General features: G+C 37.6%; 1 protein-coding gene across 1 annotated transcript in view; it reads right to left on the bottom strand.

Moving 5' to 3' along the window:
* Positions 1 to 24,442, bottom strand: part of LOC108683196 — a 29,883-nt gene extending 5,441 nt beyond the window's left edge. Inside the window, exons 1-4 of the mRNA XM_047881922.1 lie at positions 24,436 to 24,442; positions 22,915 to 23,069; positions 10,822 to 11,030; positions 2,422 to 2,567 (exon numbers count right to left, since the gene is read on the bottom strand). Coding sequence (XP_047737878.1) covers positions 2,422 to 2,567; positions 10,822 to 11,030; positions 22,915 to 23,069; positions 24,436 to 24,442 — 517 coding nt within the window. The remainder of the gene's footprint in view (positions 1 to 2,421; positions 2,568 to 10,821; positions 11,031 to 22,914; positions 23,070 to 24,435) is intronic.
* Between the last annotated feature and the right edge of the window lie 295 nt (positions 24,443 to 24,737).

The following is a 24,737-nucleotide window of genomic DNA, read 5'->3' as shown; positions in this document are numbered from 1 at the left end:
GCAACACAGTATCCTTAGTATTTGTTTGGGACATAGCAGTCCCAGGCCACGATGGATCGCCGCCTCTGATTATCGTTCATCCGCCCTCATTTGGGCCACCTGATGCACGATGCTGTTGCTTGCTTCTCGCCGCTGGTAGTGTTGCAGGATGAGACTCTGAGGTACAGCAACACCGAGACTCTGAGGTACAGCAACACCGAGACTCTGTCGTAAAATCATTTACAGCAGAAAATTATTCATTATTTAAAGCAAACATTGTTAGAAGAATATGGCAAATTCATATCTTTTCCTGTAAGCGCATTTTTATTGTAAAAATATTTCATAAACTACTTACAATGTACCTTTTCAAAATGAACTCTACATTTTAGGTATATATAAATTTGGTGCATAAATGTAGGAAATTAGTACTGAAATAAGTCACCGTAATATGGTTTTATGATTGAATCCGTCTTGAGAATAGTCAATCTAAGAAAAGAGTATATTCTAGAAATTTTATAATGAATTTTCGGCATGAGGTATTTGTCGATATTCGGACAAAATTCAAGTAATTAAAAGACTATTTGAGTAAATTTTGTACCTTTATAAAACGTCGAACAAAAGTATTTGCTCAAAATCCATCAAAATCTTCGAGAAAATAGAATGGAAAAAAACACTGTATAGTCAGGGTTCCAAAATAATTAATGGAACTTTCAATTTGAATTGAAAATATTTTAAGCCATTCTGATGGAACAGAGAGTAGGTACATTTTCAAGATAAATTCGATATTAATAATTTATGGAAGACAATATAAATTTCTTGTGTCGCATTTCACCAGACATTGCCCGGCTTCAGGTACAAACGAAAGGTAAACTTTCGGTATTCCTATGATAGTAAGGATTATTTATAGAGTATGGATTATTTATTAGAGTAAGGATATATTAAAGACTTTTAAATGATTTCATACGAGGAGCGAGCAAACTGCGGGAGTTAAGAAAGAAATCGAGATGAAGAGTAATGTCAGCATCGCCTTAGGGCGACAGCGTCGTCAAGTTACTTTCGACAAGTCGTTAGTCTTTCTCAACCTGCCAAACGCTGTGGTCGAGGAAGAGGCGTCGTATTCAACAAAGACAAATCATTTTTCAAAATCAGTGGATACCTTTTACTTGAAGGTAATCGATAATTACAATTTGCACACTTTCTCAAGCTAACTATATAATCAATAAATTTCAGCATTTCTTTAAAATACAAAAATAGATTGATTTCATGATGCGGGCGTCAAAATCAATAAATTTAAAACTCGTTTATATGTAGTACTATATTGTCAAGTGAATTATTCTATTCTTTTAATACAAGAGTAACATTCGTATTCAACCGATGATTGGGATTGAATTCCAACTACCATCGCACAAAAGAAAAGCTCGAGCAATCTACCCCATTTGGCTTACAGAAGGAAAAACGCCCCCTCCACCGGCAATCAGAAAATCACATTTATCCTCAATTTTATCGAAGAAAATCTTAGCAGCCTGAAGAGTTTGCAAATATTATTGCAGGATTTTTAGCGCATTTTCTCATTTATGGAAAAAGGCGCTATTGTCCTCGCCATGTCCGTCTATCTGTCTGTCCGTCCGTGACTTCACGTTTTCGTCGACGAGAAAATGCGCTCTCTGTCACTCACTGCAGTGAGTACTGAAGTATATTTTTTGTAGTTCTTTTAGACTGAACGAAATTATAGGCAGGCCAATAGCTCGACGTGGCACTGCATGCTAAATAGGACTCGCTATTGCAGCGCAACGAAGGAAAATAATAGCGAAGCTAATCAACTTCTTGAATGGTAAATCTTTGTCCACAATGTGGCGAAATGATTGGAGGCAAAGATGAAGATGATTTGGTAGATAAAAATCTTCATAACACCAATTAATAAAGAAATACAGTAACTACGCGATTCATTTACCGATCAGATAATTTTAATACATCATTGCAAGGAACGCGCCTAGAAGCACAATCATTGAAGTAAAGCAATGACCTACACGTAGGTGATGGCTTAAATCATGTTGAATTAAAACATGTAAAGTGAGCTACAAGCTTGAATTAAGCCGTACTTTTTGACCGCAAATGAACATTGAAAAACTTTTTTATAATGTACTTCTGTAGGTACCGCACATGCACATGCATTAAACATGCACATTAAAAGTTTATTTAAAATGACGCATTAACCGTCGTCAATGCTGCTCACCTCTACACGTTTGACATCAAACGTGCTAAAAAGCCTGCTGACAAGTTACCAACAAGAGGATAAAAGACGTTCGTTCAAGACATTCACGTGGAACAGAAATTAGGTATATTTTCAAGATGAATTCCATATTAAAAAATGTATGCAACACAATATAAATTCACTCATATTGTCTTCTAAAAAAAAGATATTTAGTAGTACAATCAACTGACCAACGTGATACTTCCAGAGGTCGTTTCTCTCCTGCAGGTCTGTCATGCCGCCGTAGACCCACATGAAGCCGTCGTAGAGCACCGCGGTGTGCGCGTGGCGGGCGGGTGGCAGGTCGCCGCGGCAGCACACCTTCTGCCACACCTCCGTGTCTGTCGGATGAGAACGAGCGTCAGAACCTAACAAAATTTTGAGGAGTGGTGTGCGAGTGGCGTGCGGGTGGCAGGTCGTCGCGGCAGCACACCTTCTGCCACACCTCCGTGCCTGTCGGATGAGAACGAGCGTCAGATGGCGACCATAAAGTCGGATGAGGGGTTCTGACCAGAAACTGATTTCGATCGGGTAACAACGCAGACCCAGAATAACTTTGTGCCGAGTGTAGTCGATTGGACAGGTAGAAGTGTGTTACATATAGATTAAAATAATTATAGCAGAAAAACAAACCAACAACAAGATGTGAAGATGAAAAAAGTGTCGTAAATACTTGCGAGTTGGTAACTCCACCAGTCAATCAAAGACGACTTTTCAAGCTAAACCAACCAACTCACAGATGAGAAATCGGCCGAAACGTTAATATACACTTGAGCGGGTTTTGATGATACAGCTCCAGTACATAGACTACAGTACGAAATTATATCATGAAAAGAAGGCATTTGGTCTGAGGAGCAGGAGCGACATAATATAAGGAAAGGAAATGACATAACATAGAGAGTAAATTTAGAATTATTTCATTACCTAATATTTAGGTGATGTATGGAGAGTTATGAAAATTGTTTAGAAGTAACTATTAGGTCATGATGTGCATACAAAAAATACAGACTCTCTCTCCAATTCACACATTATTTTCCTCGGATTTGGAAAAAAAACTAACTGAATAGGAGAATTAGAGAATATTACGGGGTATAATTATAATTACGGGGTATAAATAATTAGTATAATATTAGTATAATAATATTATTATTATACTAAAAATTTACTAACTTCGTTTGAAAGATGGCGTTAAGCTGTATTGTGGATGCTACAGTATGTTAGACACAGTATTTGATCATCATTAGTACCTATTCAATTAGAACCAAGTATATAGCATGGTCAGTTTGTAATGTGCCGTGACCTTATATACATATATATAGTTGCCGACATATACAATAATATATATGAATATATAGTTGCCGACAGTAGACAATAATTAGGAAACTCATCACTTCCATACTCAGGGGGAAGCCTCTTCAAATAAATAAATTAATTTCAATGAAACGTCTGTAATTTTATCCAAACTTATCAATTAAAGTATATTAGGAAATGATTGCAAATTTTGAAAAATTTTAATTTATCAATTCCATCCCTGACGTTCAGTTCCAGTTTAAAATGTCCTATGTTCATATAGGAGAGCATTAATCCTATAATAAAACGAGTTAGTGACAGACATCTACGATAGTACTAGTGGAAACTAAAGCTATGTATTGATAGGATTCGTATCTGAATCGGTATCATACTGAAAATTTCTGGCATACAATTGACACAGAAAATTTACATAGTTCAAAACGTCCCTTCAAATTTTTTCGTCACGTTTGCTAGTCTCGCAGTAGTTTTCGTGGTAGTGGATTTGAAATTTAGGAATATTTAAATGCGTTCGCCTGAAATTTACTCGTCACTTGAGTTGCAAATTGGCTCTGAAGACGACATGAAACACTTCTTTTTTTCCCCCGTTGGCCAAAAATTGCCAAGGAACTGCGGGCGATCGCTATGTTCGCCGTCGGATTTCTCAAATTGCTTCGACTACCGATGCGACGGAGCGTTCTGCTGGTTGAGTACATTTCAGAAAGTATTTGATCTCTTATTGCTTTTTATACATCGTTTCTTTTTCCTAGGGAATGTTCACCCAATTGAAATACATAATTTCTCGTTTTTTCTATTGCCTAAATATTGAATTCTATTAAGTGAATACCTTTCTATTGCCTGAAAAGTATTCATAGCCTGAATATTTAATTTCATCGCAGACCTTCTCACGATCGTCAATATTTAATTTTCAAAAACCTTCCCAATTTTTAGAGATCACACAATTGGAGCTACAGAAAGCAGCTTCCAATCTGCATAACGTGATAGCCTTATCGAGTTGAGGGCAAATAATATTGGTTTCAATTTCACGGGGCCGATTTAATGTAAGCACTTATGCTTTAGACTTGGAAGCCCTGCTTCACGAGACTGCGTTAATGTAAGTATTTTTGCAAAAAACTCTGAAGCCCTGCTTCACGAGACTGCGTTAATGTAAGTACTTATGCTTTAGACTTGGAAGCCCTGCTTCACGAGACTGCGTTAATGTAAGTACTTTTGCAGGAGACTTGGAAGCTCTGCTTCACGAGACTGCGTTAATGTAGGTACTTTTGCAAGAAACTTTGAAGCTCTGCTTCATTAGACTGCATTAGTGTAAGTACTTTTGCAAGAGACTTAGAAGCTCTGCTTCACGAGACTGCGTTTAATGTAAGTACTATTGCAAGAAATTTTGAAGCCCTGCTTCACGAGACTGCGCTAATGTAAGTACTTCTGCACGAGACTTAGAAGCGCTGCTTCACGAGACTGCGTTAATGTAAGTACTTTGGCAAGAAACTTAGAAGCCCTGCTTCACGAGACTGCGTTAATGTAAGTACTTTTGCAAGAGACTTGGAAGCTCTGCTTCAAGAGACTGCGTTAATGTATGTACTTTTGACCGAGAATTTGAAGCTCTGCTTCAAGAGACTGCGTTAATGTATGTACTTTTGAAGGAGAATTTGAAGCTCTGCTTCACGAGACTACTTCAATGTGAGTACTTTTGCTGGATACTTAGAAGCCTTGCTTTATGAGACACCTTAATTGCAAGTGCTTTCAGGATCCTAATGATGAATTCCACTTATTGCAGCACCAATAATAATTGGATGGCAAAATAAAGAAATAGTAACATTTTATTTCGTTTAGTTTCTGTAATAATAATAATAATTCAGGTAATATTCTCAACAGATTTTCAAGATGAACTCATTTAGTGCGATTAGTCAATCATCTTAGGACACGATATTTCCATCCAACAAGTAAAACAATTTGGATGCCGTACATGGGAAAAAAGAAAAGAAATGTTCAAGAAATCGTTATTTCTTGAACATTTGCAGAAACTGAGATGTCCGTTTAAAAGAAAGAAAAAAATCAGGCCTAAGTTCATCCGCAAAAGGTGGTAGTACAATTTTCCCTTGAAAGGGGTAAATGTAGCGACACAGATCGAGGAGAGAGTGGCTTGCAGCTGAGTCAGCGTCAGTCTCAGCCTATGTGTTGTACGCTGCCATTGTAGAGGTGATGGAAGAAGCCTATTTAGGAGATGCTGCTCAGCCCCCGAGTCTTTTAAACCTCGACGAAGGTCCTAGCAGACATTGCCTGCGATAAACGACGCTCGGCACACGAAACGACCTTACTGAATAATTCAGTAAATGCACTGACGAGCAACGGTGGTAATTAAGCGGTCGAGATAAAAGAGTTGAAGAAGCGAAGGGAGTTTTGTCCATATTTAATCAGAACGAATACCGTTATGAACTTACGCACTGTCGATTTACATGAGATTTTCTGTTGAAAGTATGGCCAACGAATTTATTGGAATTACTAAGTACTAAAAATCGATTGCAATTTATGTCAATTGTGACGATATTGTTATTAATTTCAAAACTAGAAGTTTACGGCAGAGTAAAACTGGACCATGAATAATTTTAACAGAATCAGACCTTCATTTTGAATGCAAGAATCTCACGGTGTAAATGAGCGCCGTCGATGCACAACAACAAAGAAAAGGAATTTTTTCACAAGGAATTTATGGAATCGATTGAGTTGTAAGTAAATTAGCCCCGGTGGCAGCAGTGACGCCACGAGAGAGGTTGGCTCAATGTGTGTTCTCGCTTCTATGCTTCGAACTGGGCCGAGTCTATCGATTTAGGCAACAAAGCGAATTTAATATGTTCAATTGTTCATGTGACCTCGTAAAACGTTCGCAAAATAAAAAAGAATACATAAATGCAAACAAATACAATAAAACGTTTTAAAATATTTAACAGAATTTATATAAATATTTACATCTTTTATAAATATATTAAATAAAATTTTAAAGCCATGAATGAAACAACACAAATACGATGAAAGCAACGCCTAGGAACGTAACATTGACTTCTACAACAATTAAATGCTTTGATGCGAGAGAATTCGTGTGAGTGAGAGACAAAATTAATTCGATAAAACGAAACTATATAGCGGCCGACTGTCACCAAGAGCGCGGTTAATTTAATAGACGCCAGGTAACTACCCGAAGCGAATTTCCTTCCTCAAGGGACTGTAAGGTGCTTGGGCTTAAATTCAATGACTGAAACAGTGACGGGTGACTCGCAAGGCGACTGGAGAACTTGAGAATAAATTGTGTAAGTAAGCAGTCGCTGTGAAAGGGTATTAATTATCTTGTATAATCAAAAGATTCTTAGAAATTTGGAGCACGTGAAACTTTTGTTTCGTCAGCCTTCCTATTTACAGGTTGGAATCAGAAGATCAGCGTTTAGAACATTAAAGATATCGCTGGAGGTACAAGCTTTTTGAGATCAAGATTTCAGTGCGAGTGAAATTGAGCACTAATTATTACAAAATACAAAAGAATAAGCTACTCAAATTTGTGGACTTATTTTCAAGTTAGAATTTCAATAACGTTAAACATAGATAAAAATTATTATTATTATTATTCGAAACCCGAAAAAAACAAGAAATACAAGTTAATATCCATAGATCAAAAAATTGTTTCTCATAATTTGGAAAAATAAAATACTCATTCTGATTAAACTTTTCGTATCATTCAGTCATCGAATCTGACGCGGAAACTATTTAGATACGTTGAACTATTTGACAGATTATGATAATACTGGTATAGTAAATTTCGTACTAGCTTTCGTATTGGATGTAAAATATACGTCAGATTTACTGGTGTTGAACACACGATCCTACGAAAGCCGTAGCATTCTTCAGCACATTCATAAATAAGTTTACCGGATCAGACTGAACGCATCCCACAGAAATAAGGAGAGTAAGTGCACGGATCGCATCCGGTAAATAGGAATGAACTGCGCTAGGGGACGCGACGAATACAAATTGGGAGCGTCGAAATACAGCTACGCTTTCAGAAAGCGAGCGAAATGGTAGCGCGGAGTATCAACTCGTAAATCCCAGCTGACGTTCATGGAAAATTTGTCAGANGGAGCGTCGAAATACAGCTACGCTTTCAGAAAGCGAGCGAAATGGTAGCGCGGAGTATCAACTCGTAAATCCCAGCTGACGTTCATGGAAAATTTGTCAGAAATGGTCGACAGCCCTCCATATATATAGATGCCCTGACGCGAAAAAAAGATACGGGGATCTGTGTTTCTGACAACTCTACAACAATGGTATGAAAAATTGAACTGTAAAGTTTAACCTAAATGTCGTAAATCCGCAGATTAATATAAAATTTGCCGATTACGCCCCTGGATACAGACTGAGCAAATCTATTACTAGCATCAGTAGGGGGAAAGAAACGTCGCTATTTCTTACGATAAACCCACAGCAATTATAAGCTTGAGTTAACACCTTATGCAGTGCGGAAAGTTGTAAAATGACGCAAGAAAGAAGTTACCATGTTCAAAATGAGCTTTAGTGTATAAGATGAGCGACGCGACATTATAGAGCGGCAATAGACTAACCTAACCTAACCTACAGGCGTCATCACCCGAGACGCCGACGAGGCAATTGACTCGGCACTGCAGCAGCAGCAGCAGCAGCAGCAGCAGCAGCAGCAGCAGCGCCAAGTTTTGTAGGCCTGCTGAGTCTAAATGACATCATTTTCAGGCGCGTTTTATTGCGCGCCACAACAAGAGGACTCGCTGCTGCGAGGCTGATCATTGGCGTATCTGCAACAAGGACTACGTGGTTGAGAATGCAGCAACGGCATAAGTAAAAGTAGTAAAAATCGATTTACTGGAGTCGATGAATGATGAAACTGATATTTTTGTTAAGGGGGAGGTGCCGATGAAGGACTCTACGACAATGCATGATGCAATAAAGCATCAACATCACATCCTGAAAATTTAAGCCAGTAAAATACTAGCAGCTTCGACTGTATCGAACTTCAATATCAATCGCATCACACATCCAAGAAACATTAACATTATCATGGAGTTTTGTTCCATACACAATCTGACGACTGTAACCTTGATTGAGTGCACATTGAGCTCTCTTACCCATTAAATGTTTTCTAAGTCATACCGAGGCATAATTTCCACTCATACCGAGAATGAGTGGAGAAGTGATGAAGTTTCCGACACTCAACAAAAGAACGATGATTTTTCGTGGGCATTTGAATTACAATTAATATAATGAACTCTCATGCATGTTAAAATTAAATAGATACAAATGATAGAATTTACAAAAAATATAAGTCAGTACTGATTGCAGTGAGTGACAGAGAGCGCATTTTCTCGTCGACGAAAACGTGAAATCACGGACAGACAGACAGACATGAGCACAATAGGGCATTTTTTCCATAAATGAGAAAATGCGCTAAAAAGAAAGCGTAGAAAACGTAGCGCAAGCTTAGCCGATTAATGAGGATCAGGATGAAAGAGTTGGGTATAAGAGCATTAATGGCTGGACGGTCGGGAGCTTCCTGAACGGAGCTCATTTTTGGTAAATGAGATCCTATAATTATTTCTTAATTACAATTACTAACATCACAACAGTTAACGATAATACGAGCAATTCAGACTCACGAGCGCCAGGAAGTGTTAATGTACTCTGAATTAACAATTAACACCACGTAACGCTATATTCCGCAGCTACATTTTAAATATCACAAACGCTCGTAGCTCGGTTATAGCAGCGACAAACGTAAATTTTAGAACTCACTGAAATTATAGCTTTTAATTCAATTCTGCCACCGTAACGTCGTAAATCATTAAGTGAAACGTACAACATCTAAAAGATTCGAACCTCTCCCACAACACTATTCTCAACGGTTCGTGAGTAAATAAAAGCGAAAAAGCTAATTAAAGCATTGGAATTCACTTTTTTTGAGGTTCAAAGCTAACCCTTTAATATTCTCTTTGATAAAAAATTATGACGAAATTATTGAGGAGTGGAACGGATGATTCGATGCACATCTCATCAGAGCGTGAACACTGACACGGACAAGCCAAACTATCTAATAATGGGTCAATCTTGTATTTTTAGAATGAAATTTATTTCCAGCTTATTTGTAAGCGGCATGTTTTACAGTTATTCCCGACATAATTCAGAGTTACGAAACAGCCTTTATCGGCCGTCCCTCGGATACTGCCGGCAGTAGCATTACGGCTTGTTAGCGGCGCTGGCCTGACTTAGTTTTCACGATCAAATAAGAAATGCAGTTTAAAATAAGCTGATACTTCACATTATAAAAAACAATTTGCAATGATTGACAAAGAGAAGGTTTCATGAGAAATTATTGGATTCTAAAATCGAGGTTTCATAAAAAGAAGTCCGAGTTCAGCAGAACGAATATGTCTTGTTAAATACTTCGGAAACAGTAGTATCAAAGATATTCTCTTAACTTTAAATAAACTTACACCGTTAGAAAAAAAGGCGAAAAAAAACGGTCCCTCTGGCATTCTAGTGGCCGGTCGCCCCGTGAAAATAAACTGTTCCGCCGTTTTTATCAGATGTTTTACGGATTTCTAGTGTTAAATTAGAATAAAATTTTTAAGAAGCTTGGACCAGATCACTTATCATCGAAGGAATTTTCTGCTTGCAAAAATACGCGAACAAGTTTACAATCTATGGACATCGAGTTTTTCCTAAAAAAAAAACAAATTCCTCACATATTAATATCAATTAGAAAGACCTAGCCAACGGAAACAAAGCAGTTTGATAGTATCGTAAGAACCCTCTAAACCTATGCAAAACACAACTTTTGCAGCCGGCTAATGGATGAAACCAAAGATCCACTAATATAGTTCTTGGATCTTTCCAAAATTCTCCATCTAAGATTTTCACGATTTTTCCATCCCAATTAGAACTTTGGGAGTCCTGATTACATCATGATTGAGCCATGATCTCCTAGTACAAACTATTAACAATATTGGCATACATGGTTAGTAATTTCATCATTACAATCAAAACAGATCGTCGTATCTGATCAATAAACTTTGCCGGTTATTGAAACACGGACTGCGCCAAACGCTAAAATGTGCAGGCCCCAAGATAAAGGTCAACGCAAACTTAGATTACCGAAGTTACCAATGAACTAACCGACATTGAAGGTCCACATCTCGTTGGTTGAGCCATGCAGGTCCTGTGGAAGCCACCGTAAACTTAGATACCTAAGTTACCAATGAACTAACCGACATTGAAGGACAATGAAGGTCCACATCTCGTTGGTTGAGCCATGCAGGTCCTGGAAGCCACCGTAAACGATCATTTTGTTGCCGGCGAGCACGGCGCTGTGGCCGCGTCTGCCTGAAGGCGCCGACTGCCCGCGGGGGGACAAAGCTAATGACCGCTGCCCCGATGCGCCCGTCCCACCGGCCGGCGGGTTCCACTTACGCCACGTTTTTGTCTGAGGTCAGACAAATAAAAATTTAATTGCTATAAGGATAAAATTTCGGCATTCACAGACTTAGTTGTCACTACTCGTGAATTCAAATTCACTGATCCCTTCAAATGCTTCAGGGATAAAATTTTGGCATTCACAGACTTAGTTGCCACTACTCGTGAATTCAAATTCATTGATCCCTTCAAATGCTTCAGGGATAAAATTTCGGCATTCACTGACTTAGTTGCCACTACTCGTGAATTCAAATTCATTTATCCCTTCAAATGCTTCAGGGATAAAATTTCGGCATTCACAGACTTAGTTGCCACTACTCGTGAATTCAAGTTTATCGATTCCATATAAATCCAAAGTACGTAAATGCTAGGCAAATTCACTCTAATGTCTTAGAAATTATTTAAATGAAATTTTTAAAAGTTTGACTGGACTAGGTTAATTTGTGATTCGAGTGAACTAATGATAAATGGATTTTATTGAGATTAATTTTCACGTAAACTTGAGCATGGGAATTCTGACGAGAGCGATGTGGATGAAAATGTGCTGGGGAATTAAGATCAAGGGGTGGTCCCTGCAATACAATACAGCAAAGACCTAACTTATCAAGAAAAATAAAACAAAGGAAAATAATGCATAAGAATTGCTCATGGTACCATTGAACAATACGCATTCTTGGCAGCCTTTATTGCTCAGGATGTGGATACTCAAAACAACTATGAGTAAATTCAGTAAGAAGTTTGTAGCATTTCGGCCGGCAACAGTCCCAATTCCTCTAATTAATCCAGTTAAGAAATAGTCTACATTCAGTGCCAACTTCAACAAGTAAACTTGCTCTTGTAAGTGCACCACCTGCTCTGTACTGGCCAACAATAAACCAGATTCAGTATTGAGTCCTTCCTCTCCCAAACCTGTGGAATTTATCGTCTGTAGCTCAGTTTTGACTAACGATCTTAACAAGTTAAGCATTATTCGTAACTGGCACAGCTAGGAAAAATGTCTTCATTCCAACAAAAAAGTTATCTTATTACTCTGATAAAATAATATAGACATGTGATTTGCTGACATCCTAAATACTATGAACAATGCTTCCTAAGAACGCAAAATTCACATTGACATCTGTCAGGAATTCCACCTGTGAGTGATATAACGAAAAAAATCAACTGTAAATTCATTCCAATAGACTAACATTTTATGAAGCCGTCGATAATTTTTTCCCAGGCAAAAGAGTAAAATGCAAGGTGAGCTACAGGGGTTGGACCAAATAAGGGAAACACCTGACATTTTGATATCGTAATTTTTTAATATGTTATAAACAATGAAAACGTGACATATTTTTATGTTTTATTGCTCATTGTTGCTGCTAATTGATATTTTATCCTTGCACAGATATTTTTAGTCATTTTTGTGTCTATATCCTATAAATGGCAAACCTCTCGAGACCAAATTGTTGGTGCTCGTATGGCAGGTGCTAGTGTGACAAACGTCCCGAATGTTCGACGTTTCTAGAAGTGCTGTCTCAAAAGTAATGACTGCTATTGAAAGAGAAGGAAAAACGTCCTCAGCAACGCGCAGGTCTGGTCGAAAGTCAAAGTTGTCTGAAAGAGACCATCAGTACCTAAATCAAATTGTGAAGGACAGTCGAAAGACCACGGCTGTTAAAATTACTGCAGACCTACAGAACACAGTTTCCATGAAGACTGTCCGTCGAGAGCTGCACAAATCTGGGCTCTATGGAAGAGCTGCAATTATAGAAAACAACTGGTTTCAAATGCAAATGTTTCGAAGCGTTTAGATTGGTGTTAAATCCGAATTATCGTTTACCTTATTTCCATCCTCCGCAATCACCAGACCTGAATATTATCAAGCATTTATGGTCGATTTTAGGAAGTGCAAATCATAAGTCAATTCCCGCCGCCATCGTCTTTGAAAGAGCTGGGAGGAATCTTAACTGAATAATTAGTTAAAATTCTTCTGGAAACAATTCAAAACTTGTATGAATCAATATCTTGCAGAATTGAGGCTGTAATTGCTGCAAAAGGTGGACCTACCATACTAAAATTTATTTTCTGGTTTTTAAGATATTTCCCGTATTTTGTCTAACCCCTATAACTGCATTTGAATGCGTCCTAGCATACGAAAAAAAAATATTACTCAGTATTCACTGCAGTGAGTGACAGAGAGCGTATTTTCTCAAAATCGACGAAAACGTTAAGTCACGGACGGACAGACGGACGGACGGACATGACGAGCACAATAGGCATTTTTTTCATGAATGAGAAAATGCGCTAAAAACGTTTTATTCTCGTAAATTTGTTGCGACAACCATAAGAAAAGTTAAAGGTAACGCTGGCAGAGCAACGGAAGAAATGCCAAAATAATCGAAAGCAAATGAAGGAAGCCTCCGTGGTAGGAATTCATCGGTGGTTTTTGTGCAGAAGTATGGGAGATGGAGCTTCGAAAGAACTTGAGATGAAGAAGTTAGCCACGTCAGAGTCTCTGGAATGTAGCCCCGAACTAGTTTGAAGTTCGAGGAAATGAGTGATTGAGGCAGCGACCGAAAAAGCCAGAGGGAGATTAGACGGTTGGAAAAGTAAAACTCAGAAATGAACAAACGAGGGATCGCATTTTGCATGGTGTTAAAACCATGAATCTGAGCCATCTATTCACATTCCGGTGTAATAAGAAATAAATGTATTAATTTTTTTCTTCATTTTGACATTTTATGAATAAAAATAGTCGAATCGAATAAAAACTTCAACAGCCTCATTTGCTTATTAGTTTCGTTACCTCTGAGCTGATAAGAATGTAGCCTGTAAACTCATGAGTTTCAATTTGATTGTTGCTTATTAATAAATAAATGGGTCGATGGATCCTCGACCACATATCTTACATTTTAACGTCATTACTGGTAACCATATAGATATGTTTTCATACCATCAATAGATAAATTTTTTTTTCAGCATATTCGTTTATATTATCTAATTTTATTCTGCGACAGAGTGCAATTTTGAAACCGTTCATTGGAATCACTGATTTTTATTTTGGAATGATAGCTGCCCGAGATTCAATAGCTGCACGTGCAAGAAGTCTGCTATACAGCATGATGGTGCTGATATGTGCATAATTTTAACGAAATTACCTAATCTTTCAAATGATTGAACTAGTCGAAGAAAACAAAACTCAGCAATGTGACTCAAAATTAATACACCTTTTATTCATTCCCGCATCACTAACTTGCGCCTTCAATAAGCAGGGTAATGCGCCTGCAAGCGTAAATCTTTTTCGATTAAACTGCAATTTCCTACAAAAGCAGCAAACATCCCTACCTTATTTTCATTTGGCTCCGTTCACATTAACCTCTGTAAATGATTTTATCAGAATGCTTTAGCTCTAATAAACAAATATAATGATAACTGAACATTAAATTGAGATCAGTTTTTATTGTAAAATAATTTCGAAACTTAACATCAGTCTTGGATCTATTGGAGGTTTAGTATAATTAGTTTTGTCGTGGTATCGGTATTGTTTTGCATGTCAGAGACTCGAGCTGTCGAGTAGCGGTCCCGTCTTCTCAAACGCAACTCCTGGGACGTCACAAACCCTATCAAAATTCGAGGTCACCCCTAAACTTCGGCCGAATAGTCACTACGCTCGGCGCAAAGTTATTCTGGGCCTGCTTGATCACCCGATCGAAATCAGTTTCTGGTCAGAATTTTCCTTCCGACCTAATAGTCGCCTAACCTAAGAGTAATGCAAGGGTTGGCCTAGTCGTGTCATACCGAGCTAGCAAGCTGCACAGAGGCAGTCATTCAAACCCTGAGCCGAAGCGGACAGAGAGCGGCTGATGTACGTGCTCCCCGACTCCAGGGTGGCACCTAACGCAGGGTAGCCACTGTCTCAAAATTTTGTTAGAGAAGGTAAGTTATTATACATAACCTCGGCTATAGTGCCGCGGTCATACTGCTACGCTATCGTCATGATTTGGTCGTTGCCTTTAAAGGCTGAACCTGTTGAAAAAATTAGCTAATTGAACTTTGCATTAAAAAATTTTACACGTACGTGTATCAAATTCGCCTTATGGCTTACGGAGGGTAACTCTTGTTGCAAACTTTCATAGGTACCAATAGCTTTGACGATGGATAATGCATCTGTAAACAGCGGGTTAAAGTAAGAAAAGACCGGTTCGAGTCTCGAGTTTGATGCTTGAGATCTGATTTGTTCTCAAATATTTCGATTGAACGATTCCATCCAGCGATTGCATCTACTAACTAGCAAATATCACATTTAAAAATAGTTACTTCCATTTAAATGACAACAAAAAATAACTACACTCAACAGATCATATACGAGGATAAGCTAAGATAACTGTTAAATGAAAATATACAGAGTAACTTGAATGCTGACAAATCGAGTTGTTATTCATTTGACTGCTATATTGTTCGAGACGCAACGAAAATTACGTTATTAATCCATGCGACAAAATCTGGACGAGAATATGCAACAACCTTACATCCCTCGAGAAGCATTTGCAAGAAATTTTAAAACGGAAATATTTGTTTCATTTTTCAATTACAAATAGATAGATTCAATAGATAGAAGATTATTCATAGCCTTTTTATAGTTTTATATATTAACTTTATATAGTTTTTAAAAGCCCCTTCGAATGAAATTCGGTCCCAATTGTTTGGTTTATACGAGGTCAGGTTGGAATAAATTAATAAATAAATAAAGCTTTTGAAATATTTTAAAGATCTTTTTCTTGACGCGCGACCCCATGCGCAGGGCTTTTTTTGTACCACGAGCTTCACGTCATCATCAGACAACTCCCATCCTTCATTGAGAAGCATTAATGGTAAGGGGAGGCTGGTGAAAACTTTAGCAGCCCCAACTTTTCTCCCGGACTAGTAATTTAAAATCCATTTATCGGAATACAGGTTCATATTCTGAGATATCTCATAGAGATAAGAAAATAACTTGAAGTTTGCCAATAATTGGTAAACCAATCTACGTATTTTTTTCTCATTGAAAAAGAATTAGTGAAAATATTTCTATTCAATGTTGCAGCAAACAAAAATGGGTTCATCTTGTATCTTAGATGTTGTTGCTTTTACTGAAATAGAACAAACGCAAAAAATAAATTAAAATTACCGTCACATAAATCTCAATGCTATTCTGTAATGTGTAATTGATGTTATGATATATAATACTATGTAATCATGCCATCAATGTAGATATATTTTCCTACGATATTGAGTACCGCAATCATTACAACATTGGAGATTATGCTAGAATATTGCTCAATCTGGCCAAAATTGTACATGAATAGTTCTAGAATATTGTGTGATCATGTCAATATTGTAGATAAATTGCGCTTGAATATTTTATATTAATACTAATAATGTGGATAAATTGTTCTAAAATCGTCATTTTTCATTTCCTGGAATAAGCGAAAGATTCATTACGGTGCAAGAAATGAGTACAGTTGTTGCGAATAAATACCGACAAAACAAAGCGACTCCAGTCAACTTATGTCTGTAACAAGAGCAATCAAAAACACCAAATTATGGGACAATATTGAAACCATTCATCGGTATCAAACTAAAAAAATTAGATCAGTACTCACTGCAGTGAGAGACAGACAGAGAGAGCATTTTCTCGTGCATAAATCAGTTTTCATTGCGATTAGTACAGTGAAATCGTCACGGACGGACAGACGGACTTGACGAGCACAATGACACCTTTGTTCCATAAATGAGAAAATGCTCTAAAAACACCCAAGCTTTACGACTTTACTACCACACCAGTTTTTATATTTCCTGTGAACATGTAACGAAAATTAAAAGAATCGTCGGCATGCCAACACTACAATATACTGTACTTTCAGAGCACCCGTTATCTCGAGAAAAAGAAAACACGAGCAAATCTCGACTGACCATCAATATTGTGAATCAAGATTCCCCGGAACAAAATTTAGAGTCGCCCTAGCGTCAGGTAATCCAAATCAGAAGCTGACGCGTCTATGAATTTTCACTGGGTATTTGACGGCAGCAGGAGATATGCGTCGGTCCATCATCCCCGCAATAGAAGTGGTGATTTCACGGCGGCGTTGGCTGGTGTTAAGAGGGGAGCGTGCGAGCGACATTATCAATACAAATGAAGATGACAGCAAGCTGGTCGTACATGAGAGGCAATCGAATAATATAAGACGAAATGAACATAATCGGGGATAATTCAATTAGTGGCACACGCAATATTTTATGATTGGAATTAAAACGGCGTTCAGCCCAGCGCATTTCTAAAATACAGAATAAAAAAATTTTACATTAGCTAACACGCTTATATAATAGCAAATGAATGATTATTTCCCACGAGTCGAGACGATCATGAAAAATATTGAGGTCGCATCAACTATATCAACATTTATCTTTGCAGTAATAAAAACGAGTTTTAATTTGTGAACTAATCATCTGCCAGTGGGATAATCGACATTTGCATATTAACGTCCATCACACCTCAGCCAGATTAAAATAATATTAACAAGTTCTTTGCCAATGTCACGTTCCATGTTTCTCACAAGCAACATCACGTCTTATACATCAACAATTGGTAGAGAATATTCTTTGCGTAACCCGACTTCTCAATTATAATTATTAGCAAAGGAAATATAACGCATCCAAATGACATGAATGACATTTCATGCATATAAATTTTCCTTTCACACATCTTATCCTTAATTTTATAAAGTAAAATTACAAAACTCTGGTCCGTTCCTTCATCAATCAACACGAAGTCAAATTCGTTAGACTTTCGAGATGACTCCAAAAGAATTGAACTTCGTTTTTACTTATAAGAACTTCAATCGAACATAATAAAAATGCCGTGTCTGCTGCACTGCGAGGGTTCTTGTATAGGTTCTTGTAGTGACATTCTTCTTATATAAAGGTTCTTGTAGTGACATTATATAGGTTCTTGTAGTGACATTCAGCCAACGCGACTCGACAAAATCTCGGACGACCCTCGGCATGAGAATCTTTCTCGTCCCCTCAAAGCTGTGTCATTCGAGGCGATTCTATCAAAGCTTCATAAATAGTTAAGTACATTTTCCCTCGCCGGGCCGTCGAAGTAATCTTTGAAAATGGGGGGAATCAAATAGTTTTGAAGAAGGTCCTTTGAGTTCGGTTGATGTGCGTATTCAAAACACGAGGAGGGTCAAAACGTGTTCAGAATTTAAATTCATGTCACTGAACTTCTGAAAGAGAAAATTTCCATCGTTCAGAAGGAGCGAGAGGCTCGGGTTTTAATTGCATTTTTTTGCAAGCAGCAGATGTGTTCTGAAGTCGACTAGATCCATAGCAATGAATAGTTTTATACGATATACGAAACATTACCGAGCATTAAAACGCAGAAACCCTGTTTAAAATGTCTGACAATCGCGATTTTCTGCGCCGACTTTCATTAGCATGTAAGAAGGCAGCAGACATTGCTTTAGTACGACACGGACCCCAGAATTTTTTTCAAAATTAATTTTTAATTAAAAAAAATTAATTAATTAATTAAAAAATGATTAATTAATTTTTCAATTTCGGGAGAAAAACGAAAGATATTTATTCTTTCAGCAAATATTACACTTTTCATTCATTCGAATGTGATTCAAATCCACTCAATTATGGTTGTTAAAACTCGATTGATAACTTTGATCAGCTGTAATTAGGAGTTGAAAATAGAGCCTGCTTTATGCCCGGTCCGTACGTATTAACTAGTCAGTCTTGCACGTCATGCCACGTTTGACAAAGACGACAGTGCGTGTGGACACAAAGTTTCACATCTTGCATAACAGTTTAGAGGTTTGACAACCCTGAAGAAGACGGATGGGCTGAATTCGTGAATGAAGCTTGCCGTCTAACAGCGGTTGCTGGAAAGGTAGAATACTCTGAGGAGTCAATTGAGAGAGTCAATTGAGAGAGTTAATTGAGAGAGTCAATTGAGAGAGTCAATTGAGAGAGTCAATTGAGAGAGTCAATTGAGAGAACGAGAAGATTTACGCGAGGTCAAGAGCTTTCGATCTTGCCACTATCGAGGAATATTTTGATGTATGCCACAAAATATTAATAGCGCAACAAAGGAAGAATGTGACATTTCGCACAGCCACCTCTTCGTCTCACTGCTCTGAAATAATTTTGAAATTGAAACCATTTGTTGCACCAACACGAGAATTATATCGTAGTCACAAGTGACTAAAACTAGAAAAAACTTGTTATACAAGGCGTAAACCTGACAATAACCAGCTTGCCTAAAATCCAGTTTAGAATGCGAATACGAACGGATTTCTCCGTTTCGCTTTTGATCTGAAAGCAAGCCTATAGACACTAAAATTGAATCACATGACAAATTCGTTTTCAATACAATTGAGAAGCAAGTTTTTATTTTGGTACTGACTAAATGCGATTGTGCTCAGTAAGTCAAGGACCCTTGGGAGCAGCAATGCATTTTAACAGAAATTCTGAACAAATGAATCTCATATGAATAATGCACGTCGTCACTCAAAAGATCGTTACTTACTAAAACAGCGATTTTTTTCAGCGATCCGAAGCATATTGATATCCGATGATTCGAGTGCCATGTTTTTTTGCAAGTAACACGAGTGCCGAGAGGACAGGGTGCATATATGGGCCTTGGAGCTATGCCAGAAACATCCGACTTATTCAACATCTGCTACATTCACAATTTTCGCAAGCACTCAACGCGACACAGTTATAATTCACAGATGAAAAAGTGTCACAGGGCGTTGCTGCAGTCATATGCAAAGAGGTTGAAATTACAGTGTTTATCACACGAGTAAATTTAGTGTTTGCAGTATAGCAAAAACATTCAGCATGAAGCGAACCATTCCTAATTAGGCGGCATATTCTCATTGGAAGTAAGTTAATGCAACAAAATGGTCTATGGTGATCCAAATATTTCTCAAGAGAATTAAGTAGCTTTAAAGCGTCACTGTGAACATCGCTTTGTTTATTATAAAAATCTTACTGGATGAATTTGAAGTAATTAGTACATTACAGAAATGCGAATATAAACGTCTCTAGACCGCGCAGCTCTTCAGAATAAGGAAACCTGACTAAAAGAATAACATCAACTTACCAAATAAAACCATACAAGAGACCGAAAAATCCGAAGCCAAGAGCTAACTTGCAGACAATTATTTCACCTCAACTTCAACACTCGATCTACAGTCATGATAATAAATTTCTGGCGCAAAGGAACCTCCCTCCTCTTCTCTCCTAATCTAACGATCGCCTGGGCGTACACTGCTAACTAAAAGGCAATTTAGAGTATTGGAATGGCGGCGAGGATAGGGATCGCGACGAAATTTAACGCTCAAAGTTTCGCACTTTGGCCTTCCAAAGGACCAATCCTCTGCTGGAAATCGGAGGCGGATAATAGGTAGCGACTCTTTACCCTACTAGTTGACACGTGCTGAAACGCATCAGATTTCGTGTTCAGCGTTGCAGGGGCGCCTGTAGTGCGACACACGGTAATGGAATTTCGGTGACCGGGAGGTGATGGTCTTTGAACCTCATGGACCATGATGGCCAATATAGCAGATGGTGTGTTGCGAGGGAACCATAATAAAAAGTTAGTGAGAGTAACAAAAATTTGATTAATTTTGGTGAGCTTGGGAGTGATGCAAATTACAATGGGATAGGACGAAACCTTAATTGAAAAAGGTTTCATTCCGAGCGCCGGGCGAAAGAAGTTTTCAGTTTGTAAATAATACTGTAAAAAAGTTTGTAGCACAGCTCACAACTCTAAATGAAAGGTAATGTATGTATAACGCAGGGCCTAATAGCAATTTTGTGCTGTGCAAACGGAAGCTGGTGACAAAGTTTACGAAAATATAAATGCCAGGATTAAGCGCGCTTTAAATTGTCTACAATCGAATTAAATTAAAAAAGCACACTAAAGATTAGATCAAATTAATGTTCAAATTCGTTAGCCATTCAAATTTAACACATCAAACGAAAGAAAATAATCAAAGTCAAATTGTTTCGTTTTTAGAGAAATGTATGCATTTCTAATAAATCTTTTAGCCATGTGAAACCATAAGTACAAAATCTGATCACAGCTTTAATGGGAACTTATCCTAAACTAGAGATCTAAACAAAACCTTGAAGGTTGGTAGAACTGTACATATAATAAATTGTTATGTAGGAATGCCAGGATTTAGGAAGTTTGATTTTGTAATTAGTTTTCAACGCCCTTTGATGTGACCTTAAGTGGTAGTTCGTTTCGGTCATCATCTTGTGTGCTGATCTTGTCATGGAAGAGCGTTTTATTGAGCTGTGTATTATTACTTGTGATGCCTGATGTTTGAGAGTATGTATTTTGCTATACTGATTTATTTTCGAGGCAATTTTATTATGTTTATCATGTAAGGAGTTATCATGCACGTTTTCGGCAAGGTATTTCAAAATATTCTCATGACTATTTCATGAATGACTCGAATTCAAAACCCGACTCTCAAATCTTGAGTCCATTATTTGAAATAACATATGAAGATCAATCTACTACGTCAACGGGAATTTTTATAATTGTGCATTATGAAGCGCAAAGGTAGGTAAGCAAGATTAGGCTTGTTTAACTTGTAAATTTTCACAATAAATTTGGTTGTATTTCTTGGTTTTAATGGCATGTTATTAAAATCATTACATGGCTTGGTAAGGTTTTGTGTCTGTTGAAGGACTGTCAAATCCTACAAAATGTCCTTCAAGTCCTTCAAGTGAAAAGTAATCAACATCCTAATAAACTTAATAAACACATCAAGTCATGAGTGATAAATCACGATCAGCGATAAAATTTGAATTTTAATTTCTAATCCTATCACAAACTTATATTTCAGGATTTCAGTTAAGACGTGAATTCTGTAACTTGTTTTAGTCTCGTTCTCTAGCAAACAATTTTTTTATCTGATTTATGTCCATTTATGTACCCTCGCTTCGTCGTGAATAAAATGAGACTTTCACGACTAATGTAATATACTTTGGTTTCAGATCCACATCTGGCCAGTGTCAGAACTTACGCAATGCATTCAAAATATTTTATTCGTCCTTTATCCAATCTTGCTCCTTTATTTCCATCACACATTCATCAGGAACTTCCAAACTTTTTCCGCACACACTAAAAATCACGATTGAACCTTGGTCACCCTTAACATCGCTATAAAATTTCGGACACCTTCCTCTCACGCATCCATGTGTTTTTTGCGCATTTTCTCATGTATGTAAAAAATGCTCTATTGTGCTCGTTATGTCCGTCGGTCCGTGACTTCACGTTTTCGTCGACGAGCAAATGCGCTCTCTGTCACTCACTGCAGTGAGTCCTGAGTTATATTTTTTGTCACCAGCGAAAACCCTCCTCTTTACATATAGGAATATTCACAATTTTCAACAGCGATAAACCAATTAATACATTACCCTCTACAGATGCCCCTCCTTTTATCTCGTAGTTTGTCAACAGCGAAAACCCTTATCTTTACATAGGAATATTCACAATTTTCAACATCGATAAACCAATACATTACCCTCTATACATGCCCACCTTAATCTCGTAGTTTGTCACCAGCGAAAACCAGTCACTTTACATAGGAAGGTTGGCAATTTTCAACAGCGATAGAGCAATACATTACCCTCTACAGATGCCCACCTTAATCTCGTAGTTTGTCACCAGCAAAAACCCTTTTCTTTACATAGGAATATTCACATAGGAATATCCACATTTTTATTCACATTTTACATAGGATTTTTACCTTTTACATAGGATTTTATTCACATTTTACATAGGAATTTTCACAATTCAACAGCGATAAACCAATACATTACCCTCAATAGATGCCCACCTTGATCTCGTAGATCCACAGAGGCGTGTCGTTGCTCATGCAGAGCTCGCCGCCGAACACGAGCAGCTTGCCGGCGGCGGCGACGAGCGAGTGTTGCTGCAGGGACGGAGGGCGCGTACCGTGGTCGTCGCGGATCTCCTGCCATGACCGCGACACTGCACAGTGACACAAAAACCGTGCAAATAAATATATATTTTAACGTATATTTTAACGTATATTTTGAACGTAGATGCTGCAGGTTAGACATTTTACTTGTTGGCAGTACGTGGCAGTACTTATTTTACTGTTTACTGCCACGACCTCGACACTGCACAGTGACACAAAAACCGTGCAAATAAATACATATTTTAACGTATATTTTGAACGTAAATGCTGCTAGATATTTTACTTGTTGGCAGTACGTGGCAGTACTTATTTTGCTCTTTTACTGCCACGACTGCGACACTGCACAGTGACACAAAAACCGGGAAAATAAATATACATTTTAACGTATATTTCAACATATATTTTGAACGTAGATTTTGCTAGACATTTTACTTGTTAGCAGTACGTGGCAGTGCTTATTTTACTTTTTACTGCCACGACCGCGACACTGCACAGTGACACAAAAACCGGGCAAATAAATACAAGTATATTTTGAACGTAGATGCTGTTAGATATTTTACTTACTTACTTACAGAATTTCGAAATTACAGGCCGAAAATAAAATGTCTTGATCACCAATATTAGCTTATGAAACGAGTAAAGCACCCAATATTCGATTGCATTATGTGCATAACACGTGTAAAAACAAACGATGAGTGTATGGAAACAACGCTTCAATTCAGTTCAAACTGAATATTAATTATTCTCAAAAAACGCATTCCTCATTCGCAAGCACATGAAAAATAACTTATCCTAAGTAGGTAACCAAAGCAACACAGAAATGAGTGTATTAAGCATCATAATAATAATTTTTACTTACTTCAATGAACAACAAAGATAAAAGACAAACTCAGAGATAATCATACGTGCATGATAGTCATACAGGTAGACAATTGGATACATTAAATGTTTCTTTCTCTTCATTCTTGCAGCGACCAACGAAAGGTGAGGTGAATCACTCTAGCCAAATGGCTGCTTACCTCGCAATCATTTATTCATGAAAAAATACAATTATTTGGAGCCTGTATATGCAGAATTCAATAATAAAAATACCAAACAACCTTGAGCAAATATTCATGCACTAATCTGAGAGGCTTAAATTATTTAGAACTTTCTCAGGATTTCTCCGCCTTCAATAATAATGTGTTATTATAGTTGTTAAGTCGTTAATAAGTGTTATATGGTGGCTAATATACATGGAAGATCGGGGCTGGAATGAGATACGCTAACGAAATCCTGTTTTAAAAGGCAGCATGCGGAGTCGCAACTCTCAGTCAGAATACAGAAGAAATTCAACAGTATAACTCATTTTAGATCATTAAACGGGAAAAATAACAGTAAACTTAAACTTCACTGGACGACATCCTGCATGTGTACCTGACATCTGATTCGGTGTACAAGATCTCTGACGAGCAACAAGATGTATGGAAGCAACAAGATGTATGGAAGCAACAAGATGTATGGAAGCAGCAAGATGTATGGAAGCAACAAGATGTATGGAAGCAACAAGATGTATGAAAGCAACAAGATGTATGGAAGCAACAAGATGTATGGAAGCAACAAGATGTATGGAAGCAACAAGATGTATGGAAGCAACAAGATGTATGGAAGCAACAAGATGTATGGAAGCAACAAGATGTATGGAAGCAACAAGATGTATGGAAGCAACAAGATGTATG

Source organism: Hyalella azteca, unplaced genomic scaffold, assembly GCF_000764305.2.
Source record: "Hyalella azteca isolate HAZT.00-mixed unplaced genomic scaffold, Hazt_2.0.2 contig9132, whole genome shotgun sequence".
Taxonomy (NCBI): Eukaryota; Metazoa; Arthropoda; class Malacostraca; order Amphipoda; family Hyalellidae; genus Hyalella; species Hyalella azteca.
The sequence above is the reverse complement of the archived record's forward strand: the minus strand, read 5'-3'. Positions and strand labels throughout refer to the sequence as shown.